Raw genomic sequence first — 23,638 nt, forward strand, 5'->3', positions numbered from 1 at the left:
CAACACACCACGCTATCTCAGTCCCCCGGCAGCAGAGCCCCTCTCCCACCCCATGGCCCAGCTAAAACCCCGAGAGGAACCTCAGCCAAAGCTGCATCTGCCCCAGCTCAGCCTGCATCTCCCTGCCCCAGCGCATGTCCTCTGCCACAAAACAGTCCCTTGAGCCTTACTCAGCCTGCTTGCTGCATGCAGGCCAGCAGCCGCAACTTTGCACCCAGCTGACTGCAGCGTGCTGCTTGTGCTTCTAAACTGAAGGGGAACCAGGGATGTGTAGGTTGGAAGGATCCTCTGAAGTGATCTGTTCCAACAGCCTCAGAGCAAGGCCCACACTGAGGTCAGCCCTGGCTTCTTGGGGCTTGAAGGTCTCCGAGGATGGACTCTCCAACAGCTCCAAGCTTGACTGTCCTCACAGAGACACCTTCTTACTTTGTGTCAAACAGTCATTGAGCTAGACCTCTTTCAGCCCCAGAAGAGGGTACCAGCACCTCCCAGCAGAACAGCCTTCTGCTGCTCCAAAACATGGTACGTGCCAGCCCCTCGGGCTGGATCAAGCTGCTTCCTGCAGTCCAGGCTGCAGGGCTGGCCAGGGCCGCAGGGGAAGCTGCGCTCACCAGGGCTTTCTGTGCCACAGAGCTGAGCAGCAGCACACAGTGCCAGCCCCGTGGCAGCAGCGGGGGAAGGGGAAGGTAGTCCCGGCCACCCTTCTCAGGAACCAGCATAGTACCACACACAGCAAACTCACCTCCTGCACCCTTTTATTAATTAACTCCCACCTCAGGGGCTTACAGACACTGACGTGACTGTACAGTCATCTGGGCTGCAAGATCTTAACATGCTTTCTTTCTCTTCTAAGTCTAAGCCTGACCTGTATTGTGTCTCATCCCCAGGCCCTGCCCACACCCACTGCCAGAACTGGCACTGCCTGCACACACAGGCGATGCACCAGCTGCAGCTTAGACCTCCTTTGCTCAAGCCCCAGTATCAAATTGAGAGAGGAATGAGGAACATGGTGCTGAGCAGAGGAAAAGCCTCAGCCAGGGAAGGGGGATTCACCAGGGGAATGTGGCAGGGCTCAAGGGATACCTGCGCCTCTGACACGTGCCCGGGCTGGATGGGCTGCAGAGACTCCCACCTTAAAAGCAAAGCACTCGCCCAACCTTGCTCTGAGGCACAGGAACAGTGCCTGGCCTGGTTGCAGCACACGAGCTAGACGTTAACTCCAGTGAGCCGAGACTCAGCCCCAGGCTGGCCCAGCCATGGAGAGCGTCCTGCAGCCAGGACACGGGCCGGCACAGCCCCAGGGGAAGCCCAGACTATGGCCTGAAGCACGCCAGTGAGCAGCTGGGGAGGCTTTTCTTCAGCAAGGAAAAGGCAATGTGATCTGTGCACAGAGCTCATCCCTAAAGACGCTGCAAGGGTCCAGCCCTGGTGCCAAAGGAGGGTGCATGCAGTGGAGGAGAAGGGCTCTGGACCAGACTCTGCAGGGCTCTGGCTGCAGCAGCGGCTCTACATCCCCAGCTCCCCTCCCCTGCTACGTTCCAACTTGGACAAAGGCAGAAAGATCTATACAGTATAATATATATATATTTCACTATGAAATAGCAATTTCATTCCCTGCCTTCTACTTGATGCATCCTGAATTAGATGCTGCTTTTTAAGTCACTCCAGAGGGCTGTTGGGGCTGGGTAGTTTCTCATGCGAGGCAGTTCCCCTCCCTGGAAGTTACCTGCAGGAAGCACCAGCAGCTGATTTGGCAGGACCCAGACATGATCTTCGCTCTCCACTTCCCCTCACCCAGTTCTCCCCTTCCCCAGCAACAAGGGCACAACTGTATATTCTGCCAGCAGTGGCCTGTCAGGGCGCTTACGGCTCATTTACATGGTTGGTCAGTGCAGATTCACTAACCTCATTCATGCTGCTTTCAGTAGCCATGGTGTGGAAACAGCAGCTGAACCCCTCTAAATCACATATACAAATAGGAGCAAACCAGAGGCAAGGGAAGTGGCAGGGAGAGTGCAACATGCACACAGACTGGTGACGCAAAGGGCCCTCAGCTACGGCACAGCCAGATGCCTCGCATGACAGCCCAGACAGCGCTCACGGGCTCCAGGCCACGGGGGTAAGTCAGGACTGCAGCCTGTCAAGTGTAAAGTCTACCAAGTCTCGGTCAACCTGTGGAACAAGGAGTCCCGTCCAGGGGCTGGGTCACTGACCAAGAACCGTCATCACTGGAATCATCACAGAGCCGGATGGTTCAGGAGATGAAAGGAAGAACAATCCTATGGAAAGAAAAGAGGGCAGCTGTCTTAGGGAAACCAGGTGCTATGGGTCTCTTCAAGCATACTGGGGGGCCACTGTCCTGAAGACCCTGTTATCAGAGGCATGCAATGCAACTGGCAGCAAACGGGCTACCAGTTACTGTGCTGGGACACTGAGCTGGGGAAAGAGTGAGGACTCAGTCACTCTGGGTCTCGCAAGCTGGTCTAACACAGCTGGGAAAAGGAGAGAGACACCAGGGACAGGTTCAATCTGCTGTCAGGCTCTGGGCTCAAGTAAACAAGATCAGAGTTCAAATCCCCTTCAAATGAAACCAGTAGGAGTTTGGCCACCAGCTGGAGACGAGAGCACAGTGATGCCCCCAACACCTTACACAGCAGCTCGCCCAGCAGCAGAGCTGCAGCTTCAGCAGCCCTCGCTTGAGGACACTCTCACAGTTGCCGCAGGACAGCAGCCATGGGGCACTGCCACCACGTCGCTGCCGGCCTCGGGCAGAGGAGGGAACTTTCCCCCAGATACCTACCTCTGCTTTTTGTACATCTTCTGATCCAGTCACATCGTCCGACTATATTCAATGCCACTCTTGGCAGAAATGCCAGACCAGGGCAGAAGGCTGCAGAGAAGGCTCTGGGCTTGTCGATATATCCTCTGGGGAATTGAACACGGGCTCAGGCTGGCTAGCGTTGATCCAATGTGCTGAAGGTAGTCAGTGGCCATCAGTTAAGGACAGCAACATCTACCCTGTAACTTAAGAAATAATAAAATACTCTGTGGACTAGCACTCCCTAAAGAGACCCCATGATACAGTGAAAGCTGCTCTGCTCAACTAGACAGATCTGCTCCTTGTATTAATTGCCTGCTCCTTTCTGTCAAAAGCAGGTCTGCACTGAAAAAGGTGGCAATTTGGGAACAGTGGCTCCAACTTGTATGGGAAATACCTCCTCCAAGCAGCTGCTACTTCCCTTTGCACTCCACAGCAAGTTCCCGTGGGGATGGCAATCCATCCACCTGCCTGGAGAGGTTTGGACTGACTACCTACACCCAGGAAAGGTCAAGTTTCTTCTCCATGATCCAGTGACCTGAAACAAACTCCTAAAGTCAGTTTGAGAGCAGCCTGCTAAGATCCAGGCCAGGCCAGAGTCACAGGGGATCCTAGGTCACAGGAATCAAGACCAAGGGCTTCTCTGCCATGCTCCTGGCCAAATCCTGCACCCCACAAGCCAAAGCACACCTAGCACTTTGGCTTAACACCAGCATTCACCATCACCGGCATCAAATTTGCTCCAACTTAGAATTCAATGTACCATCCTACACTGCCTCCCTGAACTGTTCCCAGAGGAGTCGGGGGAGCTTGGGCACAAACGGGTCACTGTCAAATCCCTCTAACATTGCCTTCCTGCTGGCTTCAGATTAAACTCACATCTGAGCGGGCATCAGTCCCCAGACCTAGTTCACGCTTTCCTAGATTGCTATTGTTAACCCAAAATGTGGTTTGGTGTCTGCTTAGCGTGCTCCACTGCTAATCAGACTGAAGGTAAAGGATATAAGATTGTCCAGGGTGGATGTCCGCCATTGATGTACAGGACATAGGTAAAGCCATCTTTGAGGACCCCTCTGATGGAATAATAATAGGGAAGATAGTGGTGCTGTTTAAAGTCCCTGTTTTCATAGAAGTTTATTGCTGTGTTGTTAGTCGTGAGGACATGCAGGTAGATGGCTTTGCAGTGATCTTGGGCAGTTGTTGATATATGGTCTTTTAAACTTTCAAGCAAGAGCGAACCTGTTGAAGGAAAGAGCAGCACAATCACACAGTGCAGCTGCCTTCTCAGGGCCAGCACAAGGGTTCATAGGTCCCAGCTGAGATCTGCACCCAGTGTCTAAGCAGCGATTGCTGCACATGCTTGAAGACCCCAGACCCCACCCAGTTCTCACAGACCTTCTTGAGGAATTTAACAGGACCACACTACATGTTTTTAATATGAATCTCATCTCACCTATGACTATGGCTTCACAAAGCAGATTTTATAAAGACATAAACTTCTGATTCAATAACCACAAAGATGAGCCAGACATGGGAATCTGCCAATAATGCCCATCCCCAGCCAAGCAGCTCTCAGCTTTGGGGAAGGTCAGTGAGTCATTTTCAGTGGTATCTGTTCTATCACATTTATTTATTTTAAAGCCATTTAAAACAGCAGAGTGTCAAAACAGGACTTCACAAGCAGGTTATTGCATTTCGTCTGCAGAACTTGAATTAAAATCTAAGAACTGGTAGGATTTTAAGAACCCTTCTAAGGAAGAGAGCTGAGGCATAGTCTCATTCAACCTGAATTTGTTGCAGCCACTAGTCAGCAGGAGAAACCAGAGGAGAGCACAGAGGATACTCTAGCCCCAAGAGACGAGACCTGGAGGTTCATCCAAATCACCTCAACACGGCATGAAGGACCCAGCAGAACCTGCAGGGGAACTTCTTCCATCAGATGTGGTAACAACAGGCTAAAGAAATAGCTTAGCTAATACAAACACAGTGATGAAAATTACAGTGCCGTTTCAGAATCTGCAGGGCACGTAAGACTTTCAGCAGGACCCACAGGATTTCAGAGCATAAGTCAACAGTCCTGACTTCATGGTCACTTGATACTTAGTGAGAATTTATATCAGCTAAACACAGAAAGACACTGAGAGACATCAACAGGAGAGCAGTTTAATTTTGTTATGAGATATTCCACTCTTCTATCTCACAGAAATCCAACTGCCCTCTGGTTTAAGAACAGCAGAGAACTAGAAACCAAAGCCTTTTAATGCCTGCCAGAGAAAAATCAGAGCTTTAGTGCTTAGAAGTATGCCTGGGGTGAAAAGCCTCCTGCTGTAAAGACTTCAGCTTCAAACACAAGTAGAAAAACTCTCAAGAGAAAGGTCTCAGTAAAAGCAGCAGCAGGCAGCAACTTCTTTAGGTTGTTTTGCTACAGGTACAGGTCCAAAGTTTTTGAGAGAGCACAGCAACATGCTGTATAGATGTAATGGATACAGGAAATACTGATTCTGAAAGAAGAAAATTCCAGCAAGATGGAGTTAGAAAAAAAAAATATTAGGATTTGGAAACTGAAAGGAGACTCAAAACCACCACAGTTTTACAGAACAGAAGACCTCTTTACCACCTTCTCTGAACATCCTGTGCTAGTATTTTCTTCTTTGTACAGAAAATTTATCTCCACTAGTATTTCAATGCAAGTTTTAAATACAGTGCTCTCACTGACGTCTCTTCTGGTCATTCTTATGTATCCTATCAGTTTGTACCATTCTGAATATGACTAGGGGAGAAGGGAGGACTTGAAGAAAATGAGTTACACCTGTATCCACTGAAGAGACTCCAGATGTGCAACACTGGGTCATGCTGCCAAACCTGGCCTATTTCCTTTTGCAGATCAAAGATACTTAAAACTGGATCAGAGGGGCACTTTGAGGACAAAACACATCCTGCTCTAAATGGAGATAAGCCCTTTTGACTGCAGGATTTTCAAATGGCTGCAAAAATGCTGTGTGTTGCAGCAGGCATTCAGAGCTGACTTTTACATGCATTTGACAGATTTAATCAGGTCCAAGTTACACACTTTTTCCAGTTCCCTTTGCCTTTTTCTAAATGTTTGATCTGTTGAAGTTGAACTGTTAAAAGCAGCTATGTTTTCTGCCTCAGGGACCAGGCTTCTGATACTCATGAAAAATTGTTTCAAACCCTGCTCCAGAGTGAAGTCCTAGCACTTGCAGTCCTGCTGCTGAGACTGACTGCAAGTTTTTGGTGTGCTCAGCTGTCCCCTAGGAACAAGACAGACAAAGCCTCGTGCTCTTCAGAAACATTTGCACATCGTGTTGTGCCTACACCAGTAAAAACATCTCAGTGCACCTGTATTAACACCAAGAAGGGGATGTGACTGCACCACCTTCCCAACTGCTGGTTACACGTCAGCAAGAAGTTTGTTTCAAAAGCGTATTCCAGTGAAATGGTGAAGCTCCTTCAGTCATGCCCATTAGCCACACGTGGCAAATAACAGAAACACAGTTGTCACTTAGCACCATCTTACCTATTCCGTGTTTTCTGAACTCCTTCACCACTCCAAGACTTAGGATGTAAGCAACTTGCGTGTCCACAGGAAAATTGGAAGCTAGGATGTCTCCATCCTAAGTAGAGATATGACAAGTTATTTAATCGGATACCTGGGGAGGCACAGGAGAAAGCAAGAATCCCGTACTGGAACACCTGAAAACAAGGCTAGAGCAGGAAACTTCTCTTCACTGAACAGTCTTAGCTGAAGCTTCTGGAAAGGATGTGCAGAGTTAAAAAATTCAAGCATGGTCCCTTAGGGGTTATTCCTACTTTCATATCATCTTCCCAGACGCAGAATACAAATCATCACGTTTCCTGACTATATAAATTATTTGTGGGCTTAAGGACAGAATATATTTGCATTCTTTACCAGGACAGATTTAAAGTGCCAATTCTGGAGTTACCCATCAGTGTCTAGATCAATCCAGCAACAGTCGTTATTGCCTGCATGCTCCATCTGAGCTTCGTGTCAGCTGGAGATCTCTGTACTGCAGTAGAGGACAAGGAGCATGTTCTACAGGCTCAGTTGCCTGCAGCAGTGTCTGAATAAGCCCCTGGCTTTCAGCTTGGCTGGAACAAGAGCCTTTTGTTAGAGTTGCTGAAGATGCAGTTTCTGACTTTCACTAGCTTTGAGGTGAAGCTCAGAGAGCCATGCCACTCAATGCTCTCAGTCCCTACAAACGTCAAGATCATTGTTTAATCATAACACTGATGGCCTTTCAGGAGTTATGCACTCTCTGCATTGCCCCCGTTTGTTTTTTTTTTTAATCCACTTGCCTATGCTGGTTTTCCTACACTAACCCAGTGGTCTTTTCTCATACTGTCTTCAGTGACCATCTCTTCTTCACCTCTCTGCTATACTGTGTTGTCTCTCCTGGCCTTCAAGCTCTGTTATCCCTGAAGCCTGAGCTTTCTGTAGATTGGTTACCTCTGCTTTGTGTTCGAGACAGTGACCATGTAAACAGGGGAGCTTCTGCAGGAAGTCACAGGAGTGACTCGCCCAGCACAGCTAAGGAAGTTCAAGCCTTATGTAAGAAAGGAAGAGGTTCGTTTTCCCACAGCTGCGCATACCTCAGTGACCAGCGATGACCAGGCACACTGAAAACAGCCAGGCAGCAGTTAAATGGCCTGCCACACAGTCACTTTTGGATTATGCCTGCATGATCTGATTTCTCCGCACAGCACATCAGGCAGCAAGCTTCCCATCGGGCCACAGCTGCCTAGCCCCAGCAGGAAGAGCCTTTGTGGTACCAGGCTGCTCAGCAGCCCACATGTTCAGACACATCCCACCACCTGTGCTTCGTTAGCTGGAAATTGGCATGTTCTTGGAATTCTTAAATTCTTAACTCAGGATCACTCTTATAAGTGTCTGGATGGAAGGGGAAAAAAAAATACCCTGAACAGGTTCCATAGCAGTTAACCATGGCAAGAGGTGGACTATCTCATACTGAAGCACAGTTTAGTTCCATACCTCTTTATGCACTTTTGTTCTGCTCTTGATCTCTGCCACTATCATTCCCACGATGGAGCCTCTATATGTGGCTGCGAGGGAAAAGAACTTCTTGTTGGAAGTGATATCTCGGTACCATGAGTCAGGGTACCTGGGAAGGAAGAAAAAAACAGGAATGTCTGGGGACACAGAGCCCACAGAAGCAGGCAGTGCCACAGCCAACATTGTGCACAGATGCTGCTCAACTGGAAATGGGCAGCAACATCTTTAAATGCCAGTCACTAGAACTGCAGGCCAATGTATTTTACACAAGACTAAGGGAGGGAAGCTTTACTACTGAAAGGGCTGTCTTCTGCAAAGACATACAGCCAGGTAGCTCAGCCATATGTCACTCTAAAGCTTTTTCTATGCTACTAATTTAGCTTATTCCATGAAATCTGGGTTAGGAAGTTATTTGCCTTTCCTGTCTTAACTGTTGTGTGGTACCAACGAACATCAATCAGCTGCTGTGCCCCATTTGGTAGCATGGTTTCTTTCAATTGCATCTAAGCAGCAATGCAGGCTGCTCATGTAATGGCCTCCTGCCTTACTAAGGCAACCACATTTTCATTTTACATTCGTTGCCCAGAGCTTTCACTTCCATCTTTAGAAAGTTATTTTTAAATGCAAGATCCATCTGCCCTCATCTAAGAGCGTAAGGATCTCATTAATTTGATACACATGTGAAAGAAATACTGCATATTGGTAAAAAAAAAAAAAAATCACATCACCAACCTTGAGCTCTCCTCCCCCTTCTGCAGCGACTAAAGGGAAACTAGCTTACACTGATTTATTTCAAAGTGAGAGTTCAGCATGCCTTGTGTTTAAAAGAAATCTACAAATTCAAAATATTATGAATGCTTTTGCTGGTTTGTTACATTTTATGCAATCTTAATTATAATCCACTAAAATCCTCTATAAACCTTCTCAACAAAGCTAAAGAAAAAAAAAATATCCTTGAAGTCTACAGCTGTAGTTTTCCTGGATGCTTTAAGCCAGAAAGCTATCACTGTCCCCCAGAAAAGCTCCTTATCTCCATGCTTGTGCAGACACAAGCATTTACCAAATGGAGGCCTGGGAAACTGACCCAGGACAGACTGAGATCAGCTTTAAGCCAGATCTTTGACAGAGCTTTGGGAGCAGCAGTGATTCCGAGTACACAGGCAAGTACTGTTCAGTCTCCTCCTGGGACACTCAGAAAGACAGTCCCTTAGGAACAGTTGCCCCGTGTCGGTTTGGTTCAGCTCTGAGAGTGCTTTCTTGGTGCACACTCCAGAACACAACTTTCTTTCACAAGCACAGGGATGCTGTCCTTTTTCCTGGAGGTATGCTCCTTTCCCCATCTCATACACAGTCTTTCCCGAGAAGCTGATCCACCCCCTTAATTACAAAGCTCATTTTTCTGCCAAAATCTGCACACAGGAACTTTCTGTTTAGGACCCTGCAGGCAGGCAGCAATGGGCCATTAACAGGAACACCACCACAGTACATAAAAGATTCAGAACCTGCTGCTATCTTAGCAACAGTCCAGATGGCTGCAGAGCCTTTGGTGTCAGCTCAGAACTGGACCAGTGCAGGTTCACACCATTTGTTTCCAGATCCCCATCATCTCACACCCCAAACCAGTAACATACTCTATTGGGAACCAGTCGCCACAAAGCTGTTTCACTGTGTCTATGTCATCGTGGCAGAGAAGACGCAAGTTTACGTCTGTAAGTGCAGTCGGGGGCACCTCCTCTGTCATTCACGCCTGCAAGAAAAGAAAGCACATTAGGAATGATGAACTGTGGATTTTGACCCTCAGCTTCAGTCAGGCATCTGCACAAAGGCAGCAGGAGGTTCTCAGTTCAATAAAGTTGCTCTTCCGGACAGAATGAGTTTTCAAAAGAGATGAAGCAAAATACGGCAATGTTAACTCAAGAAGCAATTCAAAGCCCTGTTGCCCACAGGATAAGCACAGCTCACTTCTCAGCCTGACTGCCCTGGCCAGCCCTACATCTGTACACACCCCGCTCCCTGCGAGCAGTCCAGCGATGCATGTGAAGGAGCATCTGGCACCAGCCACTTCCAAAAAGAGCTCAGGATGCTGCATTAAATAAGCCAACAATGCACCAACAGTACCTTATGATGCATGGAGCTCTTCAAATCTCTATGCAGGATCAACATTTTGTTAAAACTGAACAAACAGCTTAAAAACGAAGCATTGCTAGAAGAACATTTATAAAGACCTCTTACACAATCCCATCATCTCCAGTTAGTATGTACACAGAGGATTCAAATTCTTTAAAATGTTATTTTTATTTAACTTATGCTGGTGAAATAAGATCTAATTTCATTTCCCCTCATTCCCACATGCTACGACTCCATTAGGGTTGGCTTTCCAGCCCAGCAGAGAGCGTTCAAATACAGAAATCCCAAGATATCCTTTTCTTTCACCGTAGCACTACCACATTCCTGCTAACCACATACAGGACACTCCAATATCTTCAGCCTTTTTTAACAAGGTACCAGAGGGAAAGAAGCAAGCAATAACTAAAGCGGTTGTAAAGCATTTGTAATGCAGATGCATGAATGAAGAACAGATCTTGAGAACAGGCTTTAGGCAGGACAAAGCCCTCTGCAAGACACTGCGCGCAGAGCAAACAAGGCAGGCAGAGACAGGGCAGCTGCAGGACTCTGTTCCCTTTCATAGGCCACCTGCAGTTCTCCCTCCACAGCTTTGTCTCTCTCACCGCAGCCCTCCTAGTTCCAGGTCAAAGAACCAGACCAGGATGCAAAGGAAAAACAAACCCACCACCCTTAATTTTAAAAGTAATTTGGTTTTGGTTTTACTTTCCTTTCCCAGTTTCAAGAGTCTCAAATCTTGGTTTCAAAATGCCAAGAAAAAGCTGCACACAGCAGCACTTGTGTATGCCCTCCTGTTGAAATGGATGCTCAGCTCTTCTGTGCTCTTGCTTTGAAGCTCAGACACTCAAGAAGGAACAGATTTATACACACTCCCCACTGGACTAGATATGCCGTTTGAGCAGTTTCAACACAAAAATCACATCACCTCCATAACACACTCTGTAACTGGCAAAGACACACAAAAGGAGTAGGCACAGCAACGATCCCAGTTTGACATGTTTGACAGCACAGAACTGTGTGCAATTTCTCTCCTAAAAATCTGGAAACACCTCCTTCCACTGTACTCCTAAGAAAAAAAAACAAAACAGGCTATGCCATAAAATCCACATTCCACCCACAAATTTCTCTTTTAAGGTACATAAACTAGCTTTCTTCTGCAAGTCCCCTGGATGAACTGGTAGAGAGCAACTCCCAGTTAGCACACATGATCATAGTCAGAGAGCAGAGAGTCCCCAGATGCTGGGGTCCTTGGAACTCAACATCAATGCTGAAAGAGAGGTAATCAGCACTGCTAAGGAGAACAACATTCACCTTGATTTCGGCACTCTCCCTGCAACTCACGTTGTACGACTCCTTTGCACTAGCTAGGGCAACGTGAGCTCCCACTCCTCCGTTCTCCCAGACAGTAGCATAAAGCCCCTATGCTGCATCAGCCTGGATCTCCCAGGGAGGAAGGAGGAACTCTACCACTGGTTTGTCTGCAACCTGGAACGCATCAAACAGCCGATATATCAAGAGAAGAAAGGATACCACTAAGGTGTGCTATTATCTAGAGAAATCTTTGCCAGCCCTCCTCCTGTGCAGGCAGAAAGAATAGCAAAATGCTTTGATAGAGCAGAGGTCCAATGGCGTTTTCCCACAGCTCTTGAAAAAGATTAAATGGAATGGGCTTCTTTAAGCAAGGGATCCTTCCCAGACACAGCTTTCCTCCCAGTGACCAGTCCTACATATTTCCCCAAGAAAGGCATCCAAGGGGATCCATATATTGATATGTATTGCTTGTTCTTCTCCAAAGAAGTCCTTAAAAAGAATCACAGCTAGTTCATAGCCTGTTCTAGGAATGTGGCTGCGTATTTACTGAGCAGCCTTACAGCTTTCACAATCAGTCCAGATGCTAGTTTCAAAACAACTTAAGCATATAGAAGACCCACAAAACCAATACTCCTTGCTGCTTTTAAAGCTAATTTTACACCCCTAGAACTGGCTCAAGCCCTCTGAAGCTAGACTTCGAATCTGTACCCTGTTGCAGCAGTAAGCATGCTCTCCACCACCAGCCCCTGGTGACCTTTTAACATGCCTCAGCTTTAACCGGCACGGCCCTGAAGGAAGGGCACGTTCACTTGCTTTGGCTGATGTGAACCACACCGCTGCTGGTTGAGATAGCTGATGCACAGCGGTGTGGACCCCAGTACCACCATCCCACCCACGCACTCCTCCCACCCTTGCTGGACCCTTTGCTGAGCCATTTCGAAGCGGTGACCCCACCACAAGATCACAAAATGAGGGCAAAATTGTTCCTAGGCCAGAACTGCTTGGCAAAAGCTCAGGTAGCATAAGATAGGCTGGGGGGGGTAGAGGAGGGAGGAGCGAGCAGGCACATACAGCCAGAGCTGCTTTGGCCATGGTGAAGCTCCAAGCCCCAATACATCGCTTCGTTAGTGGGCATTAAGTGGCACTCACGTTTGCAACAGCAGTGCTCTTTCTCACACATTTTATTTTTCTTGAGAAGTTCCGATGCTCCTGTAAGGCAACGCCCCTTCTCAGTCAATACTCTCAGCATTAATAAATCAGAGATAAATGAAACAACCACGACAGAGCTCTATTTTTGCTAATGAGTGGAAAAGGCAGGGGCCTAGGAGCAGACTTAGCCAGCAGCTGCTGCAGGAGAGGCAGAGCCAGCACAGGACACATTCTTGTGAGGATTAGTTCATGTTTATTTAACACTATATTCTCAAAGAGCTAGGCAAGCATTATGCATTATCCTGTAGCTGAAGCCAGCCTTAAAAAAAAGTAATCCATGACTGTTTTGTTGAACAGGATAATTCCCCTCCCCTCAAATTCAGACAGCCGTTTCCCAGCACCAGTTGTGTTTGCAGGGACTTGCTCCATCCGCTTTGCATTATGTGACCCAATCCAGATGCTCTTGCACATTTAAAGAACATTAGGACACCCACCTGGTGCTGTGTCCTGCCACGAGGCTTTAGGAGAGAAGACCTGTGTGCCTTCCTCCCTGGCCAGGTGTTGCTGCCGCCAGAGGAGCTGCAGTAAGTGGCTGCTATGACCAAGAGAGAAGAAACCCCAGGCAAGTCAATTCTCCTCATACCCAGGTGACAGCCTCTGGCTCTTCACAGATACTTGGGCAAACACCCAAAACCCAGGTCCTACCCTCCACGCAGCCTGTGGCATGCCTTAATCAGCAGAGCCAGAGTCCTGAACAAAAGCCTCAGCTAGTACAGTGACGAGAGTATCACTTTTAGAGTCAACTTGGTTTTAGAGAACAAAAGATATGTTTGGAAGCATAAAGAAATAACAAAAAAACCCCAGTATCAGTGTAAAATACAACCCTAGGACTCAATGGAAATTAAAAGGGCCTTTAGGGGTTTAGAGGTAGCATAGCTCCACTCACCACTGCAACACTGACACCACCAAGTTCTCACCTTTGAGACAAAGTAGTGGTTGCTGTGAAGCAAAACGTAGGCTCCAGCCACATGCAGTTAACTGAAGGAGGTCCACAGCAATTTTTGAAAACCCAAAGTGAAGTTATCTTTTTTCTTTTAATATCTTTTTCTCAGGTGTCAAGCTTTTGTTCATATGATGGCCTCGGGCTGCGAAGTGGCATGGTTAACACCATCCACCGCCTCTCCACCCAGCGGGGCAGAGTGACCTCACTCTTTTGTCAAAATGGGCAACAGTTGCTTATGATGATTATAAAAGGAGCCAGCATTTTATGCTTATGAAGGGATCATGCAGTTAAACATTTGAAAAAGTTCTGAGGACACTCCTTTCCAAAATACCAAAGTTACCAGTGAGTTGAACTAGAAACTGAGCATTAAATTCCCTTTCCTACCTAAAACCTGCAGATATTAACACATGACAAATTAATTAAAAAAAAACTACAGGAAAGTATAAAGGTTTTGAGCATTTCTACTAGTCTTCTGCCTTGCACTGTTGAAACAAATCTAGCAAAATGTTTTGGCCTTAGGTGTATTGATTGGGTAGCTGCAGAGGAACCTGTCAAATTCTCATTACAAATATTTAGCAGTAATGAAGTTGGATGAAAAGAAATAGCAAGTACATTACTAAATAAGCCAACTTAACATATAATTTTAAATTAAAGCACATTCTAAGGCCTAAACTTACTATTTAAAAATAATATCATAAATCTTTGGCATCAATAAGCTCTAGCTTTAATGAGCTAAAGAACAGTATTTCACAATTCTGTCCAAAAGGCAGAGGAGCCTTTAGCTTCCGGCATCAGGCCAAGCAATGGGTGGGACTCCATGAATTATCAATGTTCACTCAGTGCAATGAGCCAAGTATGGGTACTGACATATTTCTACCACCAGTACTTCCAGGTCCTACTGTGCAAGAGCAGGTCTTGTTTTGAGTTTAGGTTAGCTACCAGGTGCAGGGACAGTTTCTTTACTTGAACTAGATGCTTCACAGCTAAGAAACCTCAACTCAGGCTTTTCTCAAGAGCAGGAAGTTTTCTTTTCCTCTTAGAGCTCTTGTATTTAAAAAAAAAAAAAAAAAAGATAAAATCTACATAATACCATATTTCTAGAGAAACTGAGGTAGCCACACAGAATCAGCACTCTTAATCCAACAGGGTGTTCAAATGCAAGATAAATCATGATGCTTACTAGAATTTGGCAGGCAGCTGCTTCAATGCATTTGAAAATCCCTCGAGCATTTCCATACCTACAAAAGCCTGGCCAAGAGGTTCAACAATTTAAGATTTCCCTTGTTTAGCACTATTAGACACGTTTTAACCATGTTTCTGCCTTGTGCATTCTGCAAAAATGAGTTGGATTTCCACAGTGAACCATCACAAGATGCTGGTTTTGTGAATTTTTGTTTGGACTTCAACTTCCATCCAGATAAGCTCATAAAAATACCAAATAAAAATTTTATCATCTAGCAACAAATATCACTGAATTTCCTGGCAGAATAAAAGAAAGGTAATCTAAGACTAAAGCTAAACCAATGCTAACTAGAATCATATACATATATAACTTCCAATAAGGGGTGTATTGGCTTCAAATTTAGTGTTCACACAAAAAACAACGTGAAGGAATCTTATTCACTTGCAGAAACAAAGCTAGGCTGAAGTTCATCAAAATCTTTTACTTTCCAATTTAAAAGTTAATTGAAATCAATTCATCCTGAACAGAAAGAAGCAAACCTGCAGGAAAGAATAAAGAGAAGCAAGCACTGGCAGGCTTGGTTTTTAAAAGCAATTTTTACAAAATGATCCTACGGTTCAGGAAGCACTGTCCCGAAAGACACATGGCCAACCACCCCAGTATCGCAGGCACCTCCGTCATTAAATGGTGCAGACCCTTGTTTACTTGGGCTGAAGATTTTCATCTTCTGGAATTCAAAGCATTTTCTTCAAGCACACTCCTGCTAGATTATTAAGGATTATCTGCTGTAGTTCCACAGAAGGAAAAGATTAAGTTCCTGCAGACAACTATCAAGTACATACCATGCATGGGGCAGGTCTGAGGAACTGCAGCGATGCTAAACAAGTCTGCTCTGCAAAGGCAGCATGCGAGTTGGCCCTTCCTCTGGTTGTCAGGTCACGTCCCTCTGCCTACGGCTGCATGTTTCTACCCAGCACTTCAGCGACGGTCATATACACAGTAGCTGTATTTTACTTTACATGAGCAGACCATCTGCTCAGCACAAACACAGACTGGCAGATACTCCCAGGAAGATCTGCATGCACACACAGTGGGCCAGAGCTGGATTTCCTTGTGGCTGGTACCCTCACCAGAGGAGCTGCTCCAATGTCACCAACAAATCCTTGTTTGCAACTTCTGTGTGGATAGTTTTCAAATCCCAGCAAGACAAGATTTCCATGAAAAAAAATTTTAATGACACCTGGCATCCCCTCTCACTTGTAAATAAATAGGATCAAACAAAGTCCAGATGGAATTTTAAGAGCTACTCAAAATGCAGGACAGGCACATGTTAGCTGTGACCGAGCATCACCATACTCAAAACAGACACAAACTCTGCTATTGTCTGGGGAGTATCACTTCAAGAGCACCAGCAGGAGCTTTCACAGCTATAAGTCTCTCTACCTTGTGCCATCTGGCACTGGGGATTTGATTTACATTAGACCATTCAATCTGAACTAGCCAAAGGTCTAATTCCAACAAAGCAGTAAAGATTTCCCTTCTGCATTTCATTTCAAGCTTACTGTGTTTTTAGGTTACTGGTCTCGCAGGGAATGTTCCACACAGACACCCCTGTTACCAAGCTCCTTTCATTTAACACAATAAAATTGTGACTGGATTTGAAAACATTATTAATTCATTACTAAGAATCTCAAAGAGGTACTTCTGTGACTTAGGGCAACATTATCAAAGCAATAGGAGCCAAATTTTTAAAGACATTTAAATACTTGGCTTGCTTGATACCTCCTAGGTACTACTTCAAGCCTGGTCATAGAATAAAAAAAAATTAGGCTGGAAGGACCCTTTGGGGTTTAACCCAACTTAGATCAGGTTGCTCAGGCCCACAGTCCCACACAACACCAGTGAGAAACAAATCTCTTCACCCTGCTTGGGCTCAGACTAGTTCCTTTGCACCCAAAGGTGCAATTGGAAAGCTGGGGTGTTAAACGTGCTGCCTACACCAATACAACGACCTCTGCTATGCATGCCATACAAGCATACCTCTATATGCTATTTGTTACACTCTATTTATCCCATTTAATGTTTCTGCTCCTTCTAGGAATCCCATGCAGGTTCATTTGGGACAAGCAACATACAAACCCTGTAAGATACAGTTCTCCTCATTCCTGGTATGTTATGCAAACCGACGAGCATTCTCAAGACTTTGAGCTCCTCATTATTTCAACTGCTTCAGTAACAGCTTCCTTTCCTGTGCAGAAAACTGCCCTTGTCAACTGCCTCCCCCTGCACAACCTCCTAGTCTGCCACATCTTGAACATATAGCCCAGCCCTGCTATGTGGATCCCGTTTGCCTCCAAAGCATAACCCTAGCACTAACATGCTTCTCTCAGGGACATGACTCTGGAGAAAGGAGTTTGTCAGTGTCTGGACTTTCTTCTCAGTAAATCTGTCCAGGGCAGTGTGCCCGACCAGCACACCCCCCGCAGTGGAGGAGGGCAAAAAACAATGAGCTTGGGGAAGAATGTTTTGTAGAGAAAGCTGGATTTATCTCAACACCATGGAGACTGGAGGGTAACCTTGGGTTTAGATAAGACAGCTGCACCAGTGAATCATCAGGTGCCCTGAGACAATTAACAAAGAACAATGTCTTCCTGAGCTACCCAGACCAGGATGGGGGGTGCATATACATGGCTGAGCCCAAAGTATAAAAAACAGACAATTAATAAATAAAACTTTGAAGAAAACAAAGGGGCCAAGCTGGCTTCAATCTGCATATTCCTTCCCAGTGACTGCAGGCGACAAGCACCGTGACAGTGAGCATATAGACCAGTAACAGACATCATGTTTGCATTTGGATTCAACTGTACGCTGCAATTGCTGTATTATGCTTGTGCTGCGATTTCAGTATGTTGCTGTATCGCTCCGCTAAATCAAAATCCCATGTAACACCAAATATACCAAAAAAGTAAATTTGATATTAAACCCTCCTCATGTGGAATATCTACAAGAGCCTGGTCAGAGCACACCGGACTTGGACAGCCAGGAACGCAGCACTGTCACACGCAACCCGGGAAAACCCGACCTGGCATTCAGCCCTCCTCCCAAAGGCTCACCCCACGCTGCTCAGCCAATTTTTCCTCAGCTCTGAAATTCTGAAAACATCATTCTAAGAAATACACTTGCGCCTTGTCCCCAGCTCTGCACTTCATTTTGCATTATGCCCAGACAGAGGTGTGCACACCACAGGGCTAAAAGCCTGAAAGCCAAAAACACAGAATCACAGTAATTAACACTTTGGCCTCCTGCCATGAAGGATCAGGATTTGAATCAGACCCCAAAAGGATATTAAGAAATGAGAAGGCAAAACATAGTTCTACCTGTGCAGCAAGCAGCAGTTATTTATTTGAAATGAAAACACTTACTGTTAGTGAAATCCTTTTATACTTGTATCCCTGATCCTCTGCACATTTGAAGTTTGCCTTGTCAGCCTCCCAGCAGCAGAAATGTTAACGAGTAGCTCTCTGGGCCTCCTTCTTTTACTCTACAGCTCTAGATACATTACTGAAGCCTTAGATTTCACAGGAGCTGGTACTCAAATAAAGTGTCTCTAAAGCATACTGCAAAAGGCATGGCTTCCTGCTGCCCCAGATACAGCAATTCCTCCAGGGAATGGCGAACAAGAATCTCTAAGAGGGTTTTGCTGTTAAATCTTTTCTTGTTAAGAGGTGGAAAAGAAAATCTGCTTTGTGACAGTAGCACTGCAGGGAGTTAAAACCAAAGGGTCACAATAGAGGCACATTTACAAGAAGCTCACTAGAGGAGAGATCTAATACCCTGGAAATGCCAAACGGCAAGTTTCCAACAGGCAGCTGCTCCTCCAGAAAACAACAAAAAAAAAGCAACCCCCAACAACTCGTCATACATGCGGGCCTGCTGCCATTCCCAAATTAGAATAAACGGCTACACAGAAAATGTATGTAGTGACTAAAAAAAACAGCCAAAAATTCAGCCTAGTATAGTACAAACACTGGGAGAGGGGAATTCGAGCCTGCCTCCATTTCCTAGACACTGTCCTCATTACTGAGCAGCAATACACGGCTGCCGATAAAACCCAGTCCCTCCGCCTACATCATAGGAGACACTAACAAGTAACTTTTTAGAGGCTATTGCAAACAAGGTGCTTTAAAAAAAAAAAAAAAAAAAAAAAGCTTGAAAAGAACATTCCTTCCCTAGTTGGCAGACAAGCACCCCAAACTCACACCTCTCCAAGATTCCGAATTTAAAATTTGAGACAACATGGCTCCTTTTCCTTTTCTTTCTCAATGGTGTTTTCCAGCGTGAGACACACAGGTTCAACTCAAAAACCCCACTGCTACTGTTTTAAGCTAGTAACGTTTAAAATGGATTCTGGCATAGATGTTTGCTCTTACATCCACAGTAATAAGTTGAAAAGGAGAAATTAAAAACTTAATTAAAAGCTAACATTGGAAAACTGTACAGCTCCTGTTCTTACCTTTCTGCAAGGAGGAAAGTGTGGGTGGGGGGTGAGACATGAAGCTCTAAGTCTTTTTGCAACACCCTGCACTGAAGCCATCAGACATGCTATGACTGGTTAAAAAAAACAAAACAGGAAGACAGGAGTGATACCACTCTAATAACGATTTTAGATAGCAGTTAACTTTCAAGTTTGTAGAAGAGGTGCTCGGCTAAGACAGAACTTTCTCTGCTGCTACGCTGAACAGGTTAGCTCAATTGTTTCTTGAAAAGCATCTTAACATCAGAGGAACAAAGCATTAACAGCAGCCGATGGTACCAAGTCACTGAAGGGAATTCCTGTCCATTACCAAAGGCTGCCTCCAGCCCAGCAGCCTGTGGTAAGCAGGAAGGCAGAGCCATGAGGAATTCCGAATCAACTCTGCAAACCATTCACAAGGAAGTCCCCAGGTTGCTACCTGTAATTCCTCAGGTATTTACAACAGCTCTGTCACCAAGGGGCAGCCTTTGCAACCACAGTTTCAACTGCTCCTGCTCACCCCATAAATTACGCTGGGAGTGGCTGGGCAGAGAGCTGGAAAATAGCCAGGAAGAGGGAGGATGGCTTCTTGGGTGGCAGGACCAGTTCACATCAGCCGATGGTCTAAGATACCACCACCGACTCACTGACCAACCTATCAGACTGTACTGGCCCAACACCTGTATTCATAACACCTCCCCCCAAAAAACCCTCCACAAAGAAAAACACACCCCCACATGCAAAAAGATCATCCTTACTGGGAAAGAAATAACAACAGACATGAAAAAAGTACCACACTTCATCAACAAAAAAAAAATAAATACACATACTATGTTAAAGGCTCTTTGAGCTCCCAACTACAACAGACCATTTTTCTGGATTCCACTGACAGCTCCCACAACATTTCATGACTTCTGAGGCCAGCCCAGATACCAAAAGACACGATGATACCACTCTGGTTTAGGAAAAGAAATGTAAATTAAGAACATCACAGGTTTTAAGCCACTTAGCAATTACTCAGACATGTTAAGTCAACTTGCTTTAAATACACCAACCAACCAGCTGAGAGAAACAACAGCAGCAGCTACTTCAAAGAACAAAATGACATATTAGAACAATGCTTACACACTACTGGATGTTTCTTTATTTGCTACTAGGCATATAAAGACTAACTAAAGCACCAGTTTACAAGACATAACAGAAGTACTCTTTTTAACCTGCAAGAGAAAAGCATCTACTTTAAAAGCCTGGTACCAAGCAGTACACAGTATCACTGCTTCTGATGGGGGTGAGGCTGCTCCAATGTTATCTTGTAAATGAAGAGTTCCCACTCTAATTATAACATGTTGGGAGAGAGCCACCAGCTTTTCTTAAAAGAAACTCACTTCTGAGAAATATGCTAGAATTTATTCATACATGCAATTGATTTAGTTGAAAAAATACCATGCACTAGCACTCCCAAAAGGCTACCGGAAGTGTCGCCTGTAAAGGCTTTTGAGGAAACTAAACTGGACTAAGGAGAATCTATGGCAGATTAAAAGGACGGACGCAAATCTAGGATGAATCCATAGTGAAAAGAGATTCCAGCTATAATACATTCAACAGATTCATAAAAACTAGATGGAAGAAGAGATTAATAGATATGCAACAAAACTGGCTGGTGATCCTTTGGGATTGTGCACAGATTTCCAGGACAGTAAAATCTAAAGCTGTTCACAGTTGTAGAAAGCTCTCACAATGCCAAAAGACTAATAAAATGGCAGATAAAGTCTGTAAGTTGGTAGATAAAAAAGGAATGCAGGTTGGAGAAAGGCAAACATTTCCAATTTGTGTTAACCACTGCAAGGGAAAAAAACAAAACCAAAACATGCTCTCACAGTGCGTTCCCTGAGAACATTAGTTTGCTGCTCAGCAGCAGTCAAAAATAGGACAGTGGGAGTTATTAGAACAAACAGAGAAAGAAAAACAACCATTTAGAAAGCCTTTGGTCTGAGCGAGTTACAGATATTTAATGCCTCTATATATCTGTCAACAAAAGGCCAGACACTCAGCCATGTTCATTCAGTTCTCAGGATTGGAGGGGATAGCTGCAAAGAGCAGCCAAGGTTAAGAGGAGCTCACCACGGTCACCTACCACAGGCTAGCTGATTTTGGGAGGTGCTGTACCATAACAAAGACAGGATAAACTACAACAGATACAGAGCAGGCTAACAGAGTTCAAACTCAACACAGAAAACATAATTAAATATTTAAACAGCTTACCACAGAAGATTATAATAATTTGATGCCTATAATCAAAAGCAAACATCTAAGACACAGGCTCTGGTACATGGCTGGACATAGCAATCCTGGTGGTGATGATACCAGCCCTAGTCACTCTGACAGGACGCAGAAAGAAGCAGCGCTTTCAGCATGCAGCTTTGGCAGTCTCAGAAACAGAGATCCTATTTTCACCATATAGATAGCATAGGTATAACCCACCGCTGCGCAGCCCAAGGAATTGGGCACAGCAGCTCAAATGCTTCTGGCAAAGCCAACTGCCACCGCGCCTGCAAGGAAGCACTGTGCCATTAAGTCTTTGGGACAGCGTTTGAGGCTCAGTTTGATCAACTGCAATTAAAAGCCTCCAGATACACCCTGTAAAAACATTCAGCTGTCATCCCACTTGGATATGAAGTCGAACAACTGCTTTCTCTCTGCTAAAGCTCTACAGGCAGGTTTAAACAGACACAACACTTCTGTAGGGCAAAGCACAGAAAAGCTAAGCTGTCGTGGTGTGTGTTAGCTTTGAGCCAGCCGGGACGGTTTGTGAGCTGTGACCCAGGCTGTCAGGAGACAAAGAGCAGCCGGGAGAGCCAGAGCAGCTCCTGTGCAAGGGAGGGAGCCGGATCTAGCGAAGCATGACATATTCCCGACCCTTCCAAAGGAAATTCTGCTACAGAGAAAATGGAGACACACTAGTTAATGCTACAGACCCCCTGCACTGCTGGCTGAGCCCCCCAAAGGCGCCAAGAGAAGGAAGAGCTGTAAGCATAGCTGCGGGACCTCCCGCCTCTCTACCAGAACCAAGGAACAGGTTTTTTTTCTGTTGGCGCCATCGTACCCAAGCATAGAGAGGTGCCGGAATTGGGGATTATTTTTGTAATAAGCCAAACGACACAGTTCCACCAACATAATTGCGTTGTTTCCACCAAGAGTGTAAGCACGCACGGGGCTCTCCGGATCAAGGACCAGCACGGCGCTTCCCGGGACGGGCAGCAGCACAACCCGGGAAGGCCTAGGAACGGGGGGGGGGGGGGGGGGTTGCCATGGCGACCTGCGCCCGGGACGGGCCCGGGCCCGGGCCCGTCCCGGGCGCAGGTCGCCATGGCAACCCCCCCCCCCCCCCCGTTCCGTGACGGAGACCCCACCGCGCTTCTCCACTCACCTCTGAGGAGCGGCGGGCGCGCCGCGGGCGGGCGGGGTGGCTCAGCGCATACCGGGTCAACGGAGGCGGTCGAAGAACCGACGGCCGCCGTAGACACCACCGGCGGGCACTTCCTTTCCCCCGGGCACCGCGCAGCAAGGGGCCTCCTGATAGGCTGTCCCTCGGCACGTGACCGGCGGGCGCCGCGCAGGCGCAGGAAGCCCCGCTCTCTGAGGCCACGTGGGCAGCTGCGAGCGGAGCCGAGCAGCGGAGGGCAGCGCGGTGGGGAAGCTGCTAATTAAAGGGGCTCTTTAAAATTAGCGATGCATCCCTGAGCACAAACGCTTGAGAAACAGGACGCGGGTTGGTCACACGCCTCTCCTGCAGTTTCCCCCGGTACTACACTGCGAGGGGCATCGGGGCGGCCCGTCACGCTGCTGGGCTTGATGCCAATAGCGACTCTGATCCTGAAATTAGAAATTTTTAAAGGGTTTTTCCTTGTCGTTGAAGCTCTACAAAGTGAGATGAGACAGGATATTTCAGTTGGAAGGGACCTACAACGATCATCTGGTCCAGCTGCCTGACCACTTCAGGGCTGACCAAAAGTTAAAGCATATTATTACAATATTATTGTTGCTTAGCTTCCTTTGCCAGAGAAGGGCAAACACAAGTTTCCTTCTCAGTTGTTTCATTCAAATCAGATTTTCACAGCTTCCATCTAATCTCTCCCATTTTTGCAGCCAGTGTGCAAATAGGTAACCACAGCCACCACATCTCCTCCGATGAGGACAACAACAGCGGAGGTCTTTGGAATAGTCACCTATGTGTAGAAAGGACCCTTCTTTCTTGCTTTTTCACCCAGTAGAGAGGGCTCAGAGGATCACAGCATGACGACAGAGAAGAGCTCAACTAATCGGGCTGGATGGCGCATTTCAATGTGGCACTAACATCAGCGAGTTCTGCCACCCTTCTCCAGATGCTTCTACACCCGCTTGCGCCTCGCTCAGAGCTGGCCAGCATGCCACAGCTGGCTGCTGGCCAGTTTTCTAGCAAACATTAATGAAACGCACCAGATCTC

The 23,638-nt window shown here is 46.2% G+C and overlaps 1 protein-coding gene across 2 annotated transcripts; it reads right to left on the bottom strand.

The window, feature by feature from the left end:
• Positions 1–1,564: 1,564 nt before the first annotated feature.
• NAA60 (N-alpha-acetyltransferase 60, NatF catalytic subunit) lies at positions 1,565–22,737 on the bottom strand. Of its 2 annotated transcripts, XM_075059295.1 has the most exons (7): positions 22,582–22,737; positions 9,503–9,618; positions 7,851–7,980; positions 6,357–6,453; positions 3,823–4,057; positions 2,801–2,986; positions 1,565–2,279 (listed from the first exon to the last, which is right to left on the bottom strand). In XM_075059295.1, exons 2-6 carry the CDS (start codon positions 9,610–9,612, stop codon positions 2,830–2,832), a joined length of 729 nt encoding a protein of 242 aa, XP_074915396.1. In that variant the 5' UTR covers positions 9,613–9,618; positions 22,582–22,737; the 3' UTR covers positions 1,565–2,279; positions 2,801–2,829. The 2 variants fall into 2 exon arrangements, with proteins under 2 accessions (XP_074915396.1, XP_074915395.1); XM_075059294.1 differs by lacking the exons at positions 1,565–2,279; positions 2,801–2,986 and adding an exon at positions 21,417–21,442 and having other exon boundaries at positions 3,001–4,057; positions 22,582–22,719.
• Between the last annotated feature and the right edge of the window lie 901 nt (positions 22,738–23,638).

Source organism: Buteo buteo, chromosome 29 (genome assembly GCF_964188355.1).
Source record: "Buteo buteo chromosome 29, bButBut1.hap1.1, whole genome shotgun sequence".
NCBI classification, from domain to species: domain Eukaryota; kingdom Metazoa; phylum Chordata; class Aves; order Accipitriformes; family Accipitridae; genus Buteo; species Buteo buteo.